The sequence below is a fragment of the Salmo trutta genome, chromosome 33, assembly GCF_901001165.1.
Source record: "Salmo trutta chromosome 33, fSalTru1.1, whole genome shotgun sequence".
Classification (NCBI taxonomy): Eukaryota; Metazoa; Chordata; class Actinopteri; order Salmoniformes; family Salmonidae; genus Salmo; species Salmo trutta.
Window position 1 is genome coordinate 23,465,556 of NC_042989.1, and position 18,014 is coordinate 23,483,569.

Sequence of the window (18,014 nt, forward strand, 5' to 3'; positions counted from 1 at the left end):
TTTATGGCCCTTTCTCTGGTTTGGTGGAAATCTGATCTGTCTGGTGCAGCAGAATGCATTCTTACTCCTCAGAAAACAGTCTGAGTCTTCTAGCAGGTTCTAGAACTTCCCATGGCTTAACTAACAGTAGTGTGAACTATGAAAGCGCAGCGGTAGTGTGGACTATACAAATAATCCACTGTCAAAACAAATGTTTGTTAAAATTTAAATAACAGTATGGGAAGACCATTCTGCACTGTAATTTTGCCCTCTTGCACATGACAGTAGTGCCATATCTCCTTATGGTAGGTGTGACCCAGAACTCCTGTGTTTTTGTCTGCTTGTTAAAAGGTTTGTTTGGACCTGACAGGTACGGCAGCAGTGTTCATGGCCCCTTTTGCTTTGGGAGCGATGGGGTTCGGTGCTGGTGGGGTTGCAGCTGGATCAACCGCAGCAGGCATGATGTCTTCTGCAGCTGTGGCCAATGGAGGTGGGGTAGCAGCAGGGAGTCTTGTTGCTGCTCTACAGTCAGCAGGTAAAGACGACAAATTGCGTTTTTCAATGTAATGTAAATAATTGGAAACTGAATTTATCAGGACTGTCTTGAGGTCATTATTTTAACTCGTGGTTTGTACATAAGTCCTATTTATCTTGTTGTTCCTCTAGGAGCTGCAGGACTCACCAGTGTGGCCACAGCGGTTGTGGGAAGTGTAGGCGCGGCAGCCGGTGGAGCGGTGGGATGGGTGTCCTCTAAGTTCAGGGGGTGACCTTAACATTCAGCCGTACTGACGCTGGGGTCTCATCCTCGCTATGATTATATTGATAATAAAATTGATTATACTGAAAATGTGTCTTTGTCCCATACTGTATGTGCTGAGCTTCAGGATAGAGAAGTTGACTATAGCATAGTGTTGAGGCTACTGAATGTTTCCATTGATTTTCTGACTGATAAAAAGGATGTGTGGAGGTTGATTAGTGAATATGAAAAGATTAGTGAGTATTGCAATGCCTGCCCTTGCTGAAGTAAATATATTAAAAATGTGTCAATGAGGTTGTAGTTATTGGTCAATTCAATTTGTCTGTATGAAATGACATTTGTGATTGAAGATTTATAAGCAATGAAAATAATGGTAGTCCAACTAATGTGGACGGGGTGCCCATTCCTAAGTGGTGCAGTAGTCTAAGGCACTGCATCTCAGTGCAGGAGGCACCACTACAGTCCCTGGTTCGAATCCAGGCTGTATCACATCTGGCCATGATTGGGAGTCCCATAGGGCGGTGCACAATTGGCCCAGCATTGGCTGGGGTAGGCCGTCATTGTAAATAAGAATTTGTTCTTAACTGACTTGCCTCGTTAAATAAATGAGTTCATTGTCTTGATTTGACGTTTCTTTGAGATCACTGTTTTGGGCATTTACATGTAAAATATCGTATTCACTTCGTCTTTTTATTAGAAAATGCTTGATCTTTGACAGTGGCTAGGTAAACCAACCCAAAGTGTAGGATGTACTACGTCTGCAAACAGGCCTGCAGTTTGTGAATTGTGTGGACTATCCTTTTAAGTAAACGGGAACCCAGTGGGCAAAATCTGGTTGAAAAGATGTCAATATGATGTATTTTTGTGACGTCTTATTCTGGTCACAAACTGGTTGACAAATTCCCTTAAAATGTTGGTCTTTCTAACGACCAGAATATTACATTTTTCTCACCGTATGACCAGTTGGTCATAATTGTGACCTCTATCTGACCAGCTGGCCATGAATCTGACCACTGTGTTATGTAATCTCACATTCTAAATGAGATGCCCAACCTGGTCATTTGGAAATGTTACATTTTCATTCAATACAAGGGTGACCTAAAGTCCCTGAGGTCCTTTCACCAATTTGTGAATTCCATTACAATACACCTGCAGCTGTTCGGATGACTGTATGATCATTCTCTCCGTAGCCAATGTAAGACCTTTAAACAGGTTAACATTCACAAGGCCACAGACGGATTGCCAGGATGTGCACTGACCAGCTGGCAAGTGTCTTCACTGACATTTTCAACCTCTCCCTGTCCCAGTCTGTAATATCTACATGTTTTGAGCAAACCACCATAGTCCCTGTGCCCAAGAATGCCAAGGTAGGGCGGGGAAGGCCCTGTAAGTTTCCCGGAAGTTGAAGTGGCAGTGTTCGAGTGTTTTAGCAACGCAAGTACTACAGTCAATGTGTTAATAGAACTTCGGCAGCCTTTTTCTCAAATTTGCTTTAAAATCCCCAGCGTCAATAAATGCGGACTCAGGATATGTGGTGTCGTGTCTTTGGCATCATTAAAAGTGAAGACCTGTTATTTTATCAAATAAATTCTCGATTAAACTAATCATGTAAATGTAATTAACTAGGAAGTCGGGGCACCACGGAAAATCTTCAGATTACAAAGTTATAATTTTCTGAATATCTCTTCAGATACTTTATCTGATCAATTAGTCTTCTATTAATTAATTATTACATTACATCACGTAAGTCTCATTCCAAACGTTGTAAATTGTTGGTTATCTGCACGAGCCCATCATTTACTATAAATCATCCATACACCAATTGGCTTAATCATTTATTTACTAACTAAATAATCACAGAAATGCATAAACAAACAAACAGTAGATATTGGTTACTAACAAAGGATAGGGAAGAATCCCTAGTGGGCTAAGCCGATATGACGGCTTGGTGGACAAAGGGAAGTGGGTGTGGACTGAGAAAGAAGCGGGAAAGACAAAAAGTATCACTACACACAGTTGATAAATATATTAATTGAAATGCTAATCCTTTTCACATAAACACTCACTCATTCGGGAATAATTGCAATCAATATATATTTACGCCCATGTGTCGTTGTGATCTTTCTGTTGGAATCCGGTCCGTCTGCTGGAGAGTTCTTCCGAGTCTCTCTGTTTCCCTGAAGATCAAAATCTTGTGTGGTTAGAATGGATACTTCAGAGTACCATTGAGAAATGTTCACATAGAATAGATGTTTGGGTGGTTGTCAATATTCTCGTCCCAGGTTTACATAATTTCTAGCTGCAGACTAGTAATTAGTATCTAAGATTTGCTCTTATTCTGTAGGGATCGATAGTCTCAGAGTTTAACCATTTCCAGCCGTTTAGCCAATGCTCCACGTGGTATAGTTTTCTAGTTTTGGTACTCAAACCTGTGCCATTTCAGCTTACACCAAGGTATGCATGGTCTAAACTATTCGCAATCACAGCTCACGCTGTGGGTTTGCTCAGTCTAAAGAGGATTTTTTTTAGGAGGGGCTTTTATTCGTAACAGTAGAAATGGCGCTTCTATGACGCCTGATCATGTCTGTGGTCACGGGGGCAGGCCAATGACTTAGTTAAACTTGAAAGGGAATACAATTCTCTCACATTAAAGGTTTAACATCACATTACATCATTACATTTGCCGATGACACAACAGTGGTAGGCCTGATCACCGACGACAACGAGACAGCGTATAGGGAGGAGGTCAGAGACCTGGTCGTGTGGTACCAGGACAACAACCTCTCCCTCAACGTGATCAAGACAAAGGAGATGATTGTGGACTACAGGAAAATGAGGACCGAGCACGGCCCCATTCTCATCGACAGGGCTGCAGTGGAGCAGGTTGAGAGCTTCAAGTTCCTTGGTGTCCACATCACCAACAAACTAACATGGTCCAAGCACACCATGACAGTAGTGAAGCGGGCACAACAAAACCTATTCCCCCTCAGGGAATAGGCATGAGTCCTGAGATCCTTAAAAGGTTCTACAACTGCACCATCGAGAGCATCCTGACTGGTTGCATCACTGCCTGGTATGGCAACTTCTCAGCCTCTGACCGCAAGGCACTACAGAGGGTAGTGTGAACGGCCCAGTACATCACTGGGGCCAAACTTCCTGCCATCCAGGACCTCTATACCAGCCGGGGTCAGAGGAAGGCCCCCCCCCTCTCTCCACACCACTGCCACTTTCTGTTGTCATCTATGCATAGTCACTTTAATTAACTCTACCTACATGTACATACTACCTCACCTAACCGGTGCCCCCGCACATTGACTCTGTATCGGCACCCCTCTGTATATATTATTACATTTTTTACTGCTGCTCTTTTATTCTTATCCGTATTTTTTGAAACTGCGCTGTTGGTTAGGGGCTCGTAAGTAAGCATTTCACTGTAAGGTCTACACCTGTTGTATTCGGCGCACGTGACTAATAAAATTAGATTTTATTGTCTAAGTTTGGGACAGTGCTAAAGTTGTCTATCAACTGAAAAAATGTAGCGCAACAGAACCAGTTACAACTGAAATAGCTGATCCTCAATGAATTCTAGATCTAATAGTTGTACTCATCACTTATTATTACTACAAATAGAAGATTATCACTTCTCACAATGATGCTGGTTTAGTAAAGTAAAAGCTTAATCAGTGTCTTGCAAGAAAAAGCTGAATCAATGTCCTGCAAGATCACAATGATTAATTATTATTTAACATTTTACATAAAAAATTGCAGTAAACCCACTGCTCTTCGGCTATAGAAGGTTGTAGCGCAGCCTCTGAATGTCATAGAGACAAACCAAAGATATCGCAAATGCATCGGAGTCACGTCTTAGTCACGTCAGCTTGTTTCTAGCATAAAGCTTCCGGACTAAAGCATGGTTTTATATAATCATGTCCATTTAATTTGAATTAAAATCAATTAAATCAGTAGCAAGCTTTGGACCCCAGGATGATTAACTGCTGCCTTGGCAGTTTTGGCCTTGGCAGCAGCTAATGTGGAATAAAATAAAAATACCTCTGGTCCTCCTCATCTTCACGCTCTCCCTCAAACGGAATAGGACATCAGTAGGCCTAGTCAGCGCACAGATATAGCATTGTTTATTTTATTTTTTTACAAATTGACTCCCCTCAAGTGCCGCTGTACACAGCACAGTCATTGGTTAGGCAGCAAAAAAGGGTTTATCTGTGCCTCAACACAATCCTGTCTCTGAGATCTATGGGCAATTCCTTTGACCCCATGGCTTGGTTTTTGCTCTGACATATACTGTCAACTGTGGGACCTTATATATAGAAAGGTGTGTGCCTTTCCAAATCCTTTCCAATCAATTGAATTTAACACAGGTGGACTCCAATCAAGTTGTCAAAACATCTAAGGGAAGATCAATGGAAATAGGACGCACCTGAGCTCAATTTCGAGTATCATAGCAAAGGGTCTGAATACTTATGTAAATAAGGTATTTTTAATTTAATTTGTAATAAATTAGCAACATTTTCTAAACCTGTTTTTGCTTTGTTATTATCGGGTATTGTGTGTAGATTGAGGAAAAACATGTATTTAATCGATTTTAGAATAAGGCTGTAACGTAAAACATTTTGGAAAAAGGGAAGGGATCTGAACAGTTTCCAAATGCACTGTAGCTACTGGACAATGTGGTGAAGAACCTCAGGAGGCTGAAGACATTTGGCTTGGCCACTAAGTCTCTCACAAACTTCTACAGATGCACCATTGAGAGCATCATGTCGGGCTGTATTACCGCCTGGTACGTCAATTACCCCATCCACAAGCGCAGGGTTCTCCAGAGGGTGGTGTGGTCAGCCCAAATCACCAGGAAGGCCTAGAAGATCATCAAGGACCTCAGCCACCCAAACTATGGCCTGTTCACCCTACTGGAGGCAAAATAAACAACACCTGTTTACGCAAGTTGATGGCTAGCGGAGTAGAACACTTGAAAAGGAGAGCCTTGCACTCTAGGAGGTCAAATGCGATCATTTTATAACCAATGTTTCGGCAGACAAGCTGTATTCATCAGGGTATAATGACAAACACTGCAGGCCACTAATTTATATCCTTTGAAAGGAGACACACAGGTGTCTGCAATCATGGTGGCTTGATTTGAACCAAGCTTGATTTCATTGGTTGATTTACAGATATAAATAGAACATATAAAAAAGCATGGATGGATAACATCCGATCATAGATACAATTTGGCTACATAGGCCAACAAACATTTACAATGCATAGCAAAAACACAATAATCCCAAGAATGGCTTCAGAGCTATATCTACGTTGAGACCGAAGGGAGAAAGGGTCTTTAAATTAAAAACCCCAGACAGTTGGCCTGGAGTAGGATTAGATAGGGTTAAATGGTGGAAAGGGGTGGTGGTTTTTTAGTGAGGGCTAATAGTTGGCAGGGTCAATTTCCTTTTCCCCAATTTTGTATTATCGTATCACAAAGTATAATGGATTGTACAGTATGTGACTGCAATATGGCAATTGGTGTAGTCTGCCATTAACACTTAAAGGAGGACATATCAGTGCAGCCATAGACACTGTGCCAGTGGTGGAAAAAGTACTCAATTGTCATACTTGAGTAAAAGTAAAGATACCTTAATAGAAATTGACTCAAGTAAAAGTGAAAGCCAACAAGTAAAATACTACTTGGTTAAAAGTCTAAAAGTATTTGGTTTTAAATAAAATTAAGTATCAAAAGTAAATGGAATTGCTAAAATGTACTTAAGTATCAAAAGTAAAAGTACAAACGATTTCAAATTCCTTATATTAAATTAAGCATTTGTGTTTAGTGAGTCCGCCAGATCAGAGGCAGTAGGGATGACCAGGGAGGTTCTCTTGATAAGTGTGTGAATTGGACAATTTTCCTGTCAAAATGTAACGAGTACTTTTGGTATCAGGGAAAATGTAAGGAGTAAAAAGTACATTATTTTCTTTAGGAATGTAGTGAGGTAAAAGTACAAGTTGGAAAAAATATAAATAGTAAATTACAGATACTCCAAAAAGTTCCAAAACACGTTCTAAGTAGTATTTAAAGTATTTTTACTTAAGTACTTTACACCACTGCACTGTACAACAGACCAGTGAGGTACAGATTTGAAGAAAGCCGCCTACTCAACTCAATTGGAAAACATCATGTTGCAAAGACTAAACTCATTTCCATCCCTAGCTGACACATACTGTATGTAGAGACAAAGACACCAGACAAATGTTTACATTATATCTGGCAACACCTGACCTTTGATTGAGATAAAGAAGGTATTAAACTGAAATATGAAAAAGTAAAAAGTTAGGTATAAAAAAGCCCTGGGCTTGAAAGTGCAGCTGACCAAGATGTCCAAACAGAACAAGTCAGTCATTATTTGCCTTCATTGCACAAAATATTGCAGATATGAACTAAAATATAACCATTTTTTTTAACACAAAGCATTCCTTCACCGTCTTATCAAGTGTTTATATGTATCCCCAAATAAATCATTTTTAAAAATCCTCTGTTTAAAGAGGTGCTCTTTGAGATTAATATTCTCTTTGACAAGAGAGGGACAGCTATCAATCATCAATATTTGGATCATCAGATGAGTGCAGCTGCTGCAGCGGCGAGCCATCCCACTGCTCCTCCAACACCAGCCACCGCTGCGGTTGTAGACCCAGCTAACCCTGCTGCACCTAGAGGGAAACAACACAACATACATCTGTCACTGTGGCCTTCACAACAGAATGTACCTCAGGCACCAGGGTATCATAGCCTTGTCTTGTCTGAAAATAAGAGGTCTTCAATGTTCTAATGTGCAAAATAAAGGTGGAAGAAATAGATCATAAAGAGAGATGATCAAGGTATAGTTGGGGATTATCACAAGATCATATTCCTATTGATTCTGTGACTCTAATAGCAATTCATTGACAATATGGTTCTCTGTAAGGTTGCCACTGTATTGGACACAAAACAATTATGTAAACAGATTTTTAAATATGATATTTAAACAAAATGTGACCGATTACCTGCCGACTGCAGAACGGCAATGGTGCTTCCAGCCAACACACCTCCGCCACTTGCAGTGGCTGCGGATGCCATCATGCTGGCTGCAAGAGAGTTTGCGGCGATGCCAGCGGCAGTAAACCCTGCAGCTCCTAGGGCAAATGGAGCCAAGACCGCCGCTCCCCCTTAAAAGTTAAAATAAACATTTAAATTGTAGCCTACTACAGTTGGCTAAGTAGCATATTGAAGTTATTGGGTTAAATGTTAACAAAAAATGGAATCTCTCAAAATTAGATGTGAAAACGGTAAATGATTTAACATGTGTAGCTAGCTATGCTTTTTATTATGCACCTGTAACCATGGGTTGAATTGGCATTTTGCTGGTAGCTTAGTCTACTTATACTACGCTATCCACAATATTGGTATTTCTATTACATTTCATATTGTCTTCTTATCATCAGTTTTTAGTTTGAAATGACATTGACACAGGGTAATCTGATAATATATCACCGTTTTAATTGTCACAGAGTCGATTTTTAAATAGCATGGCATATGTCTCACCTGCTCCTGCTGCTGTGAGCCCAATAAAGGTAACTGTTAAAAAAAAGCAAGGATGTACAATGAGCAAATATAATTACATGAAAATTGTTTGCCACATTAGCCTACTTCACACAATTTAGATTTAGCCAGATACATTAGGGGTTTAGGTTACTCACGTAGTCCCATGGCTCTCAGTGACTGTAACAGTGACTGCAGGGGAAAAGACCCGGTCAGGGTTAAATAATGCAGTGCCTAGAATTTTTGGGGAAACGAAACTTAAGTGCGTCAGTTTAGGGTGTGTGTATCCATCTCGGTGTGCATATTGGACATTTCAAGCATTCCGCATTGGAAACGTGTTGGTTGACGTCGAGCAGGCAAACAGAGACGAAAGTCAACCGTTTCTTGTTCCTGTGAAAAGGACATTAGATAAGTATCTTCAATAACTAGGCCATCACGTGAAAGGAACATGAAACAGGACAGTAGAGCCAATGGTGTAGGCAAATAGGCTTTTGGTTATGTTCAAAGGTAGTAAAGAAAGGCACAATCCTTTATTCATTTTCCAGCCGAACGGCATCCCCGCCGTTTGGATTTTTATAAAACTGAGGGATGGGGTTAGAGAAATGTAACCACTTCCAAATTCATAGATGGATCTACAGATGCAAATCGCAGCTATAGTGCGTTGCAATGCAATGACTGCCGTGATATTAAAATGATAGTTTTGAAGTAATGTTTGTCCACGAAGACATTGTTTACAAACAGTGGAGTTAAACAAACTTATATTTTGGCCTAAGACAGTTGTACTAAGCTTATATGACACTTTAAGTAATATTCTTCTATGTGGCTTTACAGTAAATACTGTATGTAAGTGACTTGACAGTATTTTGATTGTTTTGGCCCATCCCTTGACACTAGGTGGCGCCAAAGACTTCCATTTGACAATACTGCAACTACAACTGTGAGTGAACAGGTACTGTGCAGGTGGCACTGTGGTTTCTTTAACCTTTATTACTGTAAAACAAAAACTATCATCTCTTCAGTAAGGGCATTACAATACAAAGCACCACTATCAAATGAGAGAACTGTAACAAATGTGTTTTTGGTAAACTGACTGTAACCAGGCCATGGGATTTTACAGAACAAAGGAACAAATTGACCAGAAAGTAAAACATTTGCAGGAACCCATTTGAGTGAGTCTTTTAAAATATACAGTTAGCTACAAAAGTATTGGGACAGTGACACATTTTTGTTGTTGTTGTACTCCAGCACGTTTAGAAATTACTGCACTTTTGTACATAGTCCCATTTTAGGGGACCAAAAGTATTGGGAAAAATTCCCTGATATGTGTAATAAAGTAGTTAATAGTTTAGTATTTGGTCTCATGTTCCTAGATCGCAATGATTACATCAATCTTGTGACTCTACAAACTTGTTGGATGCATTTTCTGTTTGAATTTGGTTGTGTTTCACATTATTTTGTGCCCTATAGAAATGAATGGTAAATCATGTATTGTGTCATTTTGGGAGTCACATTTATTGTAAATGAGAATAGAATATGTTTCTAAACACTTCTACATTAATGTGGATGCTACCATGATTACGGATAGTCCTGAATGAATTGTGAATAATGATTAGTGAGAAAGGTACAGACAAACACATACCAGGGGGTGTTGAGTGGTAGTGTTCTGTCCCCCCAGGCATTTGGCCTGGGGTAGGATTAGATAGGGTTAAATGGTGGAAAGGGGTGGTGGTTTTTTAGTGCGGGCTAATAGTTGGCAGGGTCAATTTCCTTTCCCCCAATTTTGTATTACCGTATCACAAAGTACAATGGATTGTACAGTAGGTGACTGCAATACAGCAATTGGTGTAGTCTGCCATTACAATTTAAAGGAGGACAAACCAATGCAACCATAGACACTGTACCAGTGGTGGGAAAAGTACTCAATTGTCATACTTGAGTAAAAGTAAAGATACCTTAATAGAAAATGACTCAAGTAAAAGTGAAAGTCAACAAGTAAAATACTACTTGATTAAAAGTCTCAAAATATTTGGTTTTAAATGTAATTAAGTATCAAAAGTAAATGGAATGGCTAAAATGTACTTAAGTATCAAAAGTAAAAACCATTTCAAATTCCTTATATTAAATTAAGCATTTGTGTTTAGTGAGTCCGCCAGATCAGAGGCAGTAGGGATGACCAGGGAGGTTCTCTTGATAAGTGTGTGAATTGGACCATGTTCCTGTCAAGATGTAACGAGTACTTTTGGTGTCAGGGAAAATGTAAGGAGTAAAAAGTACATTATTTTCTTTAGGAATGTAGTGAAGTAAAAGTACAAGTTGGCAAAAATATAATTAGTAAAGTACAGATACTCCAAAAAACATTCTAAGTAGTGTTTAAAGTATTTTTACTTAAGTACTTTACACCACTGCACTGTACAACAGACCAGTGAGGTACAGATTTGAAGAAAGCCGCCTACTCAACTCAATTGGAAAACATCATGTTGCAAAGACTAAACTCATTTCCATCCCTAGCTGACACATACTGCATGTAGAGACAAAGACACCAGACAAATGTTTACATTATATCTGGCAACACCTGACCTTTGATTGAGATAAAGAAGGTATTAAACTGAAATATGAAAAAGTAAAAAGTAAGGTATAAAAAAGCCCTGGGCTTGAAAGTGCAGCTGACCAAGATGTCCAAACAGAACAAGTCAGTCATTATTTGCCTTCATTGCACAAAATATTGCAGATATGAACTAAAATATAACCGTTTTTTTTAAAAACACAAAGCATTCCTTCACCGTCTTATCAAGTGTTTATATGTATCCCCAAATAAATAATTTAAAAAAATCCTCGGTTTAAAGAGGTGCTCTTTGAGATTAAAATTCTCTTTGACAAGAGAGCTGTCCCAAGACAGCTATCCATCATCAATATTTGGATCATCAGATGAGTGCAGCTGCTGCAGCGGCGAGCCATCCCACTGCTCCTCCAACACCAGCCACCGCTGCGGTTGTAGACCCAGCTAACCCTGCTGCACCTAGAGGGAAACAACACAACATACATCTGTCACTGTGGCCTTCACAACAGAATGTACCTCAGGCACCAGGGTATCATAGCCTTGTCTTGTCTGAAAATAAGAGGTCTTCAATGTTCTAATGTGCAAAATAAAGGTGGAAGAAATAGATCATAAAGAGAGATGATCAAGGTATAGTTGGGGATTATCACAAGATCATATTCCTATTGATTCTGTGACTCTAATAGCAATTAATTGACAATATGGTTCTCTGTAAGGTTGCCACTGTATTGGACACAACACAATTATGTAAACAGATTTTTAAATATGATATTTAAACAAAATGTGACCGATTACCTGCCGACTGGAGAACGGCAACGGTGCTTCCAGCCAACAGACCTCCGCCACTTGCAGTGGCTGCCGATGCCATCATGCTGGCTGCAAGAGAGTTTGCGGCGATGCCAGCGGCGGTAAACCCTACAGCTCCTAGGGCAAATGGAGCAGAGGCCACCGCTCCCCCTTAAAAGTAAAAATACAAATAAACATTTTAATTGTAGCCTACTACAGTTGGCTAAGTAGAATATTTAAGTTATTGGGTAAAATGTTAACAAAAAATGGAATCTCTCAAAATTAGATGTAAAAATGGCAAATGATTTAACATGTGTAGCTAGCTATGCTTTTTATTATGCACCTGTAACCATTGGTTGAATTGGCATTTTGCTGGTAGCTTAGCCTACTTATACTACGCTATCCACAATATTTGTATTTCTATTAAATTTCACCTTTTTTTGGGGGGGGGGGGTACTGTCATGTCCTGACCAGTAAAGGGGTTATTTGTTATTCTAGTTTGGTCAGGACGTGGCAGGGGGTGTTTGTTTTATGTGTTTCGGGGTTTTTGGTTAATGTTCTATGTTAGTATATTTCTATGTTCGCTCTAGTTTTTCTTTTTCTATGCTTAGTTTATTGGGTTGACCTTCAATTGGAGGCAGCTATTCCCCGTTGCCTCTCATTGAAGATCCTATTTATAGGGTGTGTTTTTTCATTGGGATTTGTGGGTAGTTGTTCAGTACTGTTTTTCGTCGTTGTTTTTGTTTCAGTGTTTATTTAGGTTTTCTTCATAATAAAGAAGATGAGTATACACATTCCCGCTGCATTTTGGTCCCATCCTTACGACGAACGTGACAGTTACTTACAAACCTCCATGGTTCCTCAGTGACTGTAGGGGAAAAGACTGGGTCAGGGTTAAATAATGCAGTGCCTAGAATTTCTTGGGAAACGAAATTTAAGTGCGTCAATTTAGGGTGTGCCTGTATCCATCTCGGTGTGCCTCATGGACATTTCTTGCATTCCGCATTGGAAACTTGATTGACAGGTTGCTGGTTGTCACGACTTGCCAGAACAAGTTCTGTGTGTCACGCCCTGACCTGAGAGAGCCTCTTTTATGTCTCTATTTAGGTTTGGTCAGGGTGTGATTTGGGTGGGCATTCTATGTCCTTTTTTCTATGCTTTGTATTTCTTTGTTTTGGCCTGGTATGGCTCTCAATCAGGGACAGCTGTACATCGTTGTCACTGATTGGGAGTCATACTTAGGCAGCCTGTTTTCCTTTGGGGTTTGTGGGTAGTTAGTTTTCTGTTTAGTGTTTTGTTATACCTGACAGAACTGTTTGGCTGTCATTTTCTTGTTTTTTTTCAAAGTGTCTCGATTACAATTAAATATGAGCACACAACACGCTGCGCCTTGGTCTACTTCTTCAGACAGCCGTTACAGAACTACCCACCACCAAAGGACCAAGTAGCGGAGGAAGCAGCAACAGGAGGACTATACAGAGTCATGGACCTGGGAGGAGATCCTGGACGGGGCAGGACCATGGCACCAGGCTGGGGAATACCGCCGCCCGAAGGAGGAACTAGAGAACTCAGCAATTTTGTTGCTAGATTTAGCAACTTTTCAGACTACCCTGGCAACTTCTTTTTCAAACAGCACCCACCTAGCAACAAATTTAGCTACTTTTACAAATTTATTTGGAACTTTTAGCAACTTTTGAAAGGTGACTCAAACGCTAAAATGCACGCATTTTCCCTCTAAATGACACAAATAAATGATTTTCTCTGTCACACCCTCAGTCACAACACACGTGCCTGGCTGCAAAAGTGCATTGAGAGTGACGTCAGCACCAGGCGTTCAGCTCGTGCACAGGCAGCCAGTGTTGCCAATTTAGCGACTTAGTCGCTGTATTTAGCAAGTATTCAGACCCCTCTAGCGACACATTTTTAAAAAAGTCGACTAGCGACAAATCTAGCGACTTTTTCTGGTGTTATTGGAGACTTTTGGAGACTCTGACGGTATCGTTCTTACTCTTCTCAACGAGCAGCGGGTGCTGCCGTGGACCCCACCCCGTCCCAAAGCACTCACAGGTGGCCCAGTCCTCGCGCAGGAGATGTTCACCCCTCCGCGTCCAGACTGCAAATTAATCGCGCATGCAGGAAGCCGTCGCTGGCTGATCCCACCCTGGCTTACATTCAGGGCGGGATGTAAATGTAAAATGTTCTTTGTCTAAAATAAATCGCTGCACAAAAATAAATCACTGCATTTGACTCACACAGCCTCAGTCACCTTGTCCACTGTGTGTGTGCCTCTCTGTGACATAAGCTAAACATCTAGCTGGCTAGCTCATCATGTTTCAGTCTAAACTGTACACTCAAAAATACAGAAAGGAGTGGGAATCAAACCCTGAATTCAAAGGCTGGTTGAAGCCGTTTATTGGAGATGATACACGGGCATACTGCCTGTATTGTAAAAAAAACACATGACAACTCAAAAACATACTCAAAAGGCAAAGCCTTATAACAGTTCCACCCAAAACAAGCTGCCATTATGGTCAAAAAAGGCTGAGGCCACCATGGCATTAGCTATCGCTGAACACTGTTCCATGCTGGCATGTGATCACATTGGAGAAGCATGTAGAGCTGCTTTCTCAGACTCCACTGCTGCTACCCACTTCAAAATGCACAGGGCAAAGTGCACAGAAATTATTAATGGTGTTCTAGCACCATACTTTCTGAAAAAGGTCGCAGATGTGGGTGACCAGCATTTCAGCCTCCTCCTCGATGAGTCCACGGATGTTAGTGTTTCAAAGTACCTGGGGGTTGTGATAAGGTACTTTAGTGACACCAAGCAGACAATTGTATCAACATTTCTGGGGCTTGTTGAGTTGGAGGGAGGAGATGCCAAATCTATAGCCCGTGCTGTTGTGACTTTCCTCGAGAAGTGTTGTCTTAAAAAAGACAAACTCCTGGGGATAGGGACTGACAATGCCTCTGTTATGACGGGGATTAACAATGGGGTCCATAAAGTGCTGAATGAGGAGTATGACCTCAAATATCTGGTTCTTATTCGCTGTGTGTGCCACTCTCTGCAGCTTGCTCATTTTTGTAGTTCTAAACATATTTAGGGTGCTTTTTTTGTCACTCCCGCGACGTTATTCCTCTCTCCTACAGCGTCCATCACGATGACATGCACATGGCCAATTATGCAAATTAGGTGATTACGTCATTTAGCAACTTTTAGGACAGCCAATAGCTACTTTCCTTACTGAGGAGTTGGCAACACTGCAGGCAGCAGCAGGCCAGCAGCAATTTCAGCAAATTGCAAATCATTGTTGGCTGACTGCAGCAGCAGTAGTCTGCGTTCGACGTGACAAACCCAATGAATATAGTTGGTCCCGAATGCTTGATCTTGAACAGAACTTACAACATCAATTAACATGTCTCAATTAAAATTGTACAGTCAGAAGTACAGAAAAGAGTGGGAGTCTGTACCTGAATTTAAGTTGTGGCTGAAGCCAGTAATTGGGGATGATTGTCGGGCATACTGTGCGTACTGCAAATCAGAAATGCTTGCAAAAATGTTTGACATCAAAAAACATTGTGCTACAGCAAAGCATATAAATAAATCAAAACCGTACGACCCTGCAACGCAGTCTACATTACCACAGTTGGTTAAGAAAGTGGATAACTGCAATAACGCAGAAGCTACTGTGGCAATGGCCATTGCGGACCATTGTTCGGTGCTAGCATGCAACCATTTAAAGTATGGCTTGTAAAGCTGCCTTTTCAGATCCTGTGACAGCAACAAACTTCCAAATGCACCGCACCAAGTGCACAGAAATGATTAGGGGAATACTGGCTCCTTATTTTCTCAAAAGGGTAACATCAGATGTGGGGGATGAGAAGTTCAGTCTCCTTTTGGATGAGTCCATTGATGTCAGTGTCTCGAAATACCTGGGTGCGGTGATTCGGTATTTCAGTGCTAAAACAATTACCGTTGTGTCCACATTTCTCGGGCTGGTTGAATTGGAGGGGGGCAATGCCAGATCAATGCAAAGGCGGTAGTTGAGTTTCTTGAGAAGTGTAACCTTAAAAAAGAGAATCTTCAGGGTATTGGCACTGATAATGCGTTCGGGATAACTGGTGTGCACAATGGGTGCCCAACATTTTAAAGGAAGAATGTGCATTGCCCAATTTGGTACTCATCCGCTGTGTGTGCCATTCTTTACAATTGGCTGTCAGTGCAGCATCCAAAGAAACCATCCCTAGGAGTGTTGAGTACTTAATCAGGGAAACCTACAACTGGTTTTCCATTTCCCCAAAACGGCGCGAGGCGTACAAAGCAGTGTATGCCACCATTAATTGTGGCCAGAAACTCCTGCAGATCACCAAAGTGTGTGCCACACGTTGGCTATCGATTGAGCCTGCGGTAACTCGTATATTGAGCCAGTGTGAAGAACTGAAGCTCAACTTTGAGTTGACAAAGGCCAGTGAGCATTGATACATGGCGGATGTGCTCCACGCCAGGTACATGGACAAGACCAACTATGTCTACCTGACATTCTTGAAATCAACTCTGTCCGACGTACAAGTTGCAGTGAAGTCATTTGAGGAAGAGCAAACAGATCCTGTCAAGCATTTGGACAATCTGATACACCTCTTAACATCGATTTGCAGCAGAGTAGTCAACCCTATGCCAAAAATTGATGTTCTGAAGGATGCCATTAATGGACATCTCAGTCCATCACCATATACCTTGGGTACCTTTTCGAGAGCACGGTGTACGAACTCAGTCTTGCGCCAGAGGACGAAAAGGTCATTCATAGACAGTGTATCAACTACATTGTTGCTTTAATCAAGGAGCTGCAAGCAAGGCTACCAGACAACCTAGAAGCCTTGCGAAACATGGCCTTGTTCAGGTGTTAAGGAAACGCTAAAGCGCAATAAAGGCACCACTGAAATTATTAAAGTAGCTGAGCTACTGGGGTATAAGCCCCAAACAATTGATAAAATTTTTCCCGATGGAGAAACATCCATCTGTTTAGGTGGGACTCAACTGAAAATACAGTCGAGTTTTGTAGTGAAGTGAAGGACTACACGGACTCTTCCGGGTCTAATCCATTTGAAGAACTGTTCAAAGCTGCACTCGCTGCCCTATCCTTGCCACACTCAAATGCGGAGGTTGAACGGCTGTTCAGCCAAATGAGTGTGGTCAAGTCAAAGTTAAGAAATAGAATGTCACTGCACAATCTCAACTCCATACTCCTGGTGCGGTATGGACTGAAGCTCGCTGGTGATGTCTGTCACCAGCATAATCTACCAAGTGAAGTTCTGCAGCAGTTTGGCACCACAGCAGCATACAGCTTTAAGGCCGCTCCATCCTCTTCTGCTGGTTCCAGCTCCGTGACAATGCAGTTGGACAGTGAAGATGAAGAGGATTTCCTTGACTATCTATGATTCATCATATTTACAGTACGTATGCAAGGAGTGGACTTTCTGGAACTTGCGGAGACACACAACTGATGGTGGCAGTGTGCACTGCAGTGTCAGTGAGAACAGTGGCAATATCTGGAGGAAACCATTGAGCAGCTAGCCAGCCAAGCAGCACAACAACCTTGAGAGAGCTGGAGAGAGATGCCTCATTATTTTAGTTAAGTTGCTTGTTCAATAAGATAGCATATGTTGTTATTAGCTTGTACCTATTTTTTTATGTTTTATTTTTTTTATTTCACCTTTATTTAACCAGGTAGGCTAGTTGAGAACAAGTTCTCATTTACAACTGCGACCTGGCCAAGATAAAGCATAGCAGTTAGACACATACAACACAGAGTTACACATGGAATGAACAAAACATACAGTCAATAATACAGTAGAAAAAAAAGAAAAGAAAACGTCTAAATACAGTGAGTGCAAATTAGGTAAAATAAGGGAATTAAGGCAGAAAATAGGCCATGGTGGCAAAGTAATTACAATATGGCAATTTAACACTGGAATGGTAGATGTGCAAAAGATGGATGTGCAAGTAGAGATATTGGGGTGCAAAAGGAGCAGAATAAATAAATAAATACAGTATGGGGATGAGGTAGATAGATGGGCTGTATACAGATGGGCTATGAACAGGTGCAGTGATCTGTGAGCTGCTCTGACAGCTGGTGCTTAAAGCTAGTGAGGGAGATGGGAATCTCCAGCTTCAGAGATTTTTGCAGTTCGTTCCAGTCATTGGCAGCAGAGAACTGGAAGGGAAGGCGACCAAAGTAGGAATTGGCTTGGGGGTGACCAGTGAGATATACCTGCTGGATCGCGTGCTACGAGTGGGTGCTGCTATGGTGACCAGCGAGCTGAGATAAGGCGGGGCTTTACCTAGCAGAGACTTGTAGATA

General features: G+C 41.2%; 2 protein-coding genes across 7 annotated transcripts in view; one reads left to right on the top strand and one right to left on the bottom strand.

The window, feature by feature from the left end:
* Positions 1-826, top strand: part of LOC115172696 (interferon alpha-inducible protein 27-like protein 2A) — a 31,025-nt gene extending 30,199 nt beyond the window's left edge. For 3 of the 6 annotated variants that reach the window (XR_003871469.1, XM_029730391.1, XM_029730392.1), the window contains 2 exons: positions 350-514; positions 646-826. Coding sequence is in view for 5 of the 6 variants with exons in the window: in XM_029730391.1 (XP_029586251.1) it covers positions 350-514; positions 646-746 (266 nt within the window). In the remaining variant the exon portion in view is untranslated. Of the gene's footprint in view, positions 1-330; positions 515-645 lie in introns of all 6 variants that reach the window. The other 3 variants (XM_029730388.1, XM_029730389.1, XM_029730390.1) reach the window with 1 other exon arrangement.
* A 5,980-nt stretch (positions 827-6,806) lies between these two features.
* Positions 6,807-8,651, bottom strand: LOC115172700 (interferon alpha-inducible protein 27-like protein 2A). Its single transcript, XM_029730395.1, has 4 exons — positions 8,474-8,651; positions 8,319-8,351; positions 7,781-7,942; positions 6,807-7,447 (listed from the first exon to the last, which is right to left on the bottom strand). Exons 1-4 carry the CDS (start codon positions 8,481-8,483, stop codon positions 7,353-7,355), a joined length of 300 nt encoding a protein of 99 aa, XP_029586255.1. The 5' UTR covers positions 8,484-8,651; the 3' UTR covers positions 6,807-7,352.
* Between the last annotated feature and the right edge of the window lie 9,363 nt (positions 8,652-18,014).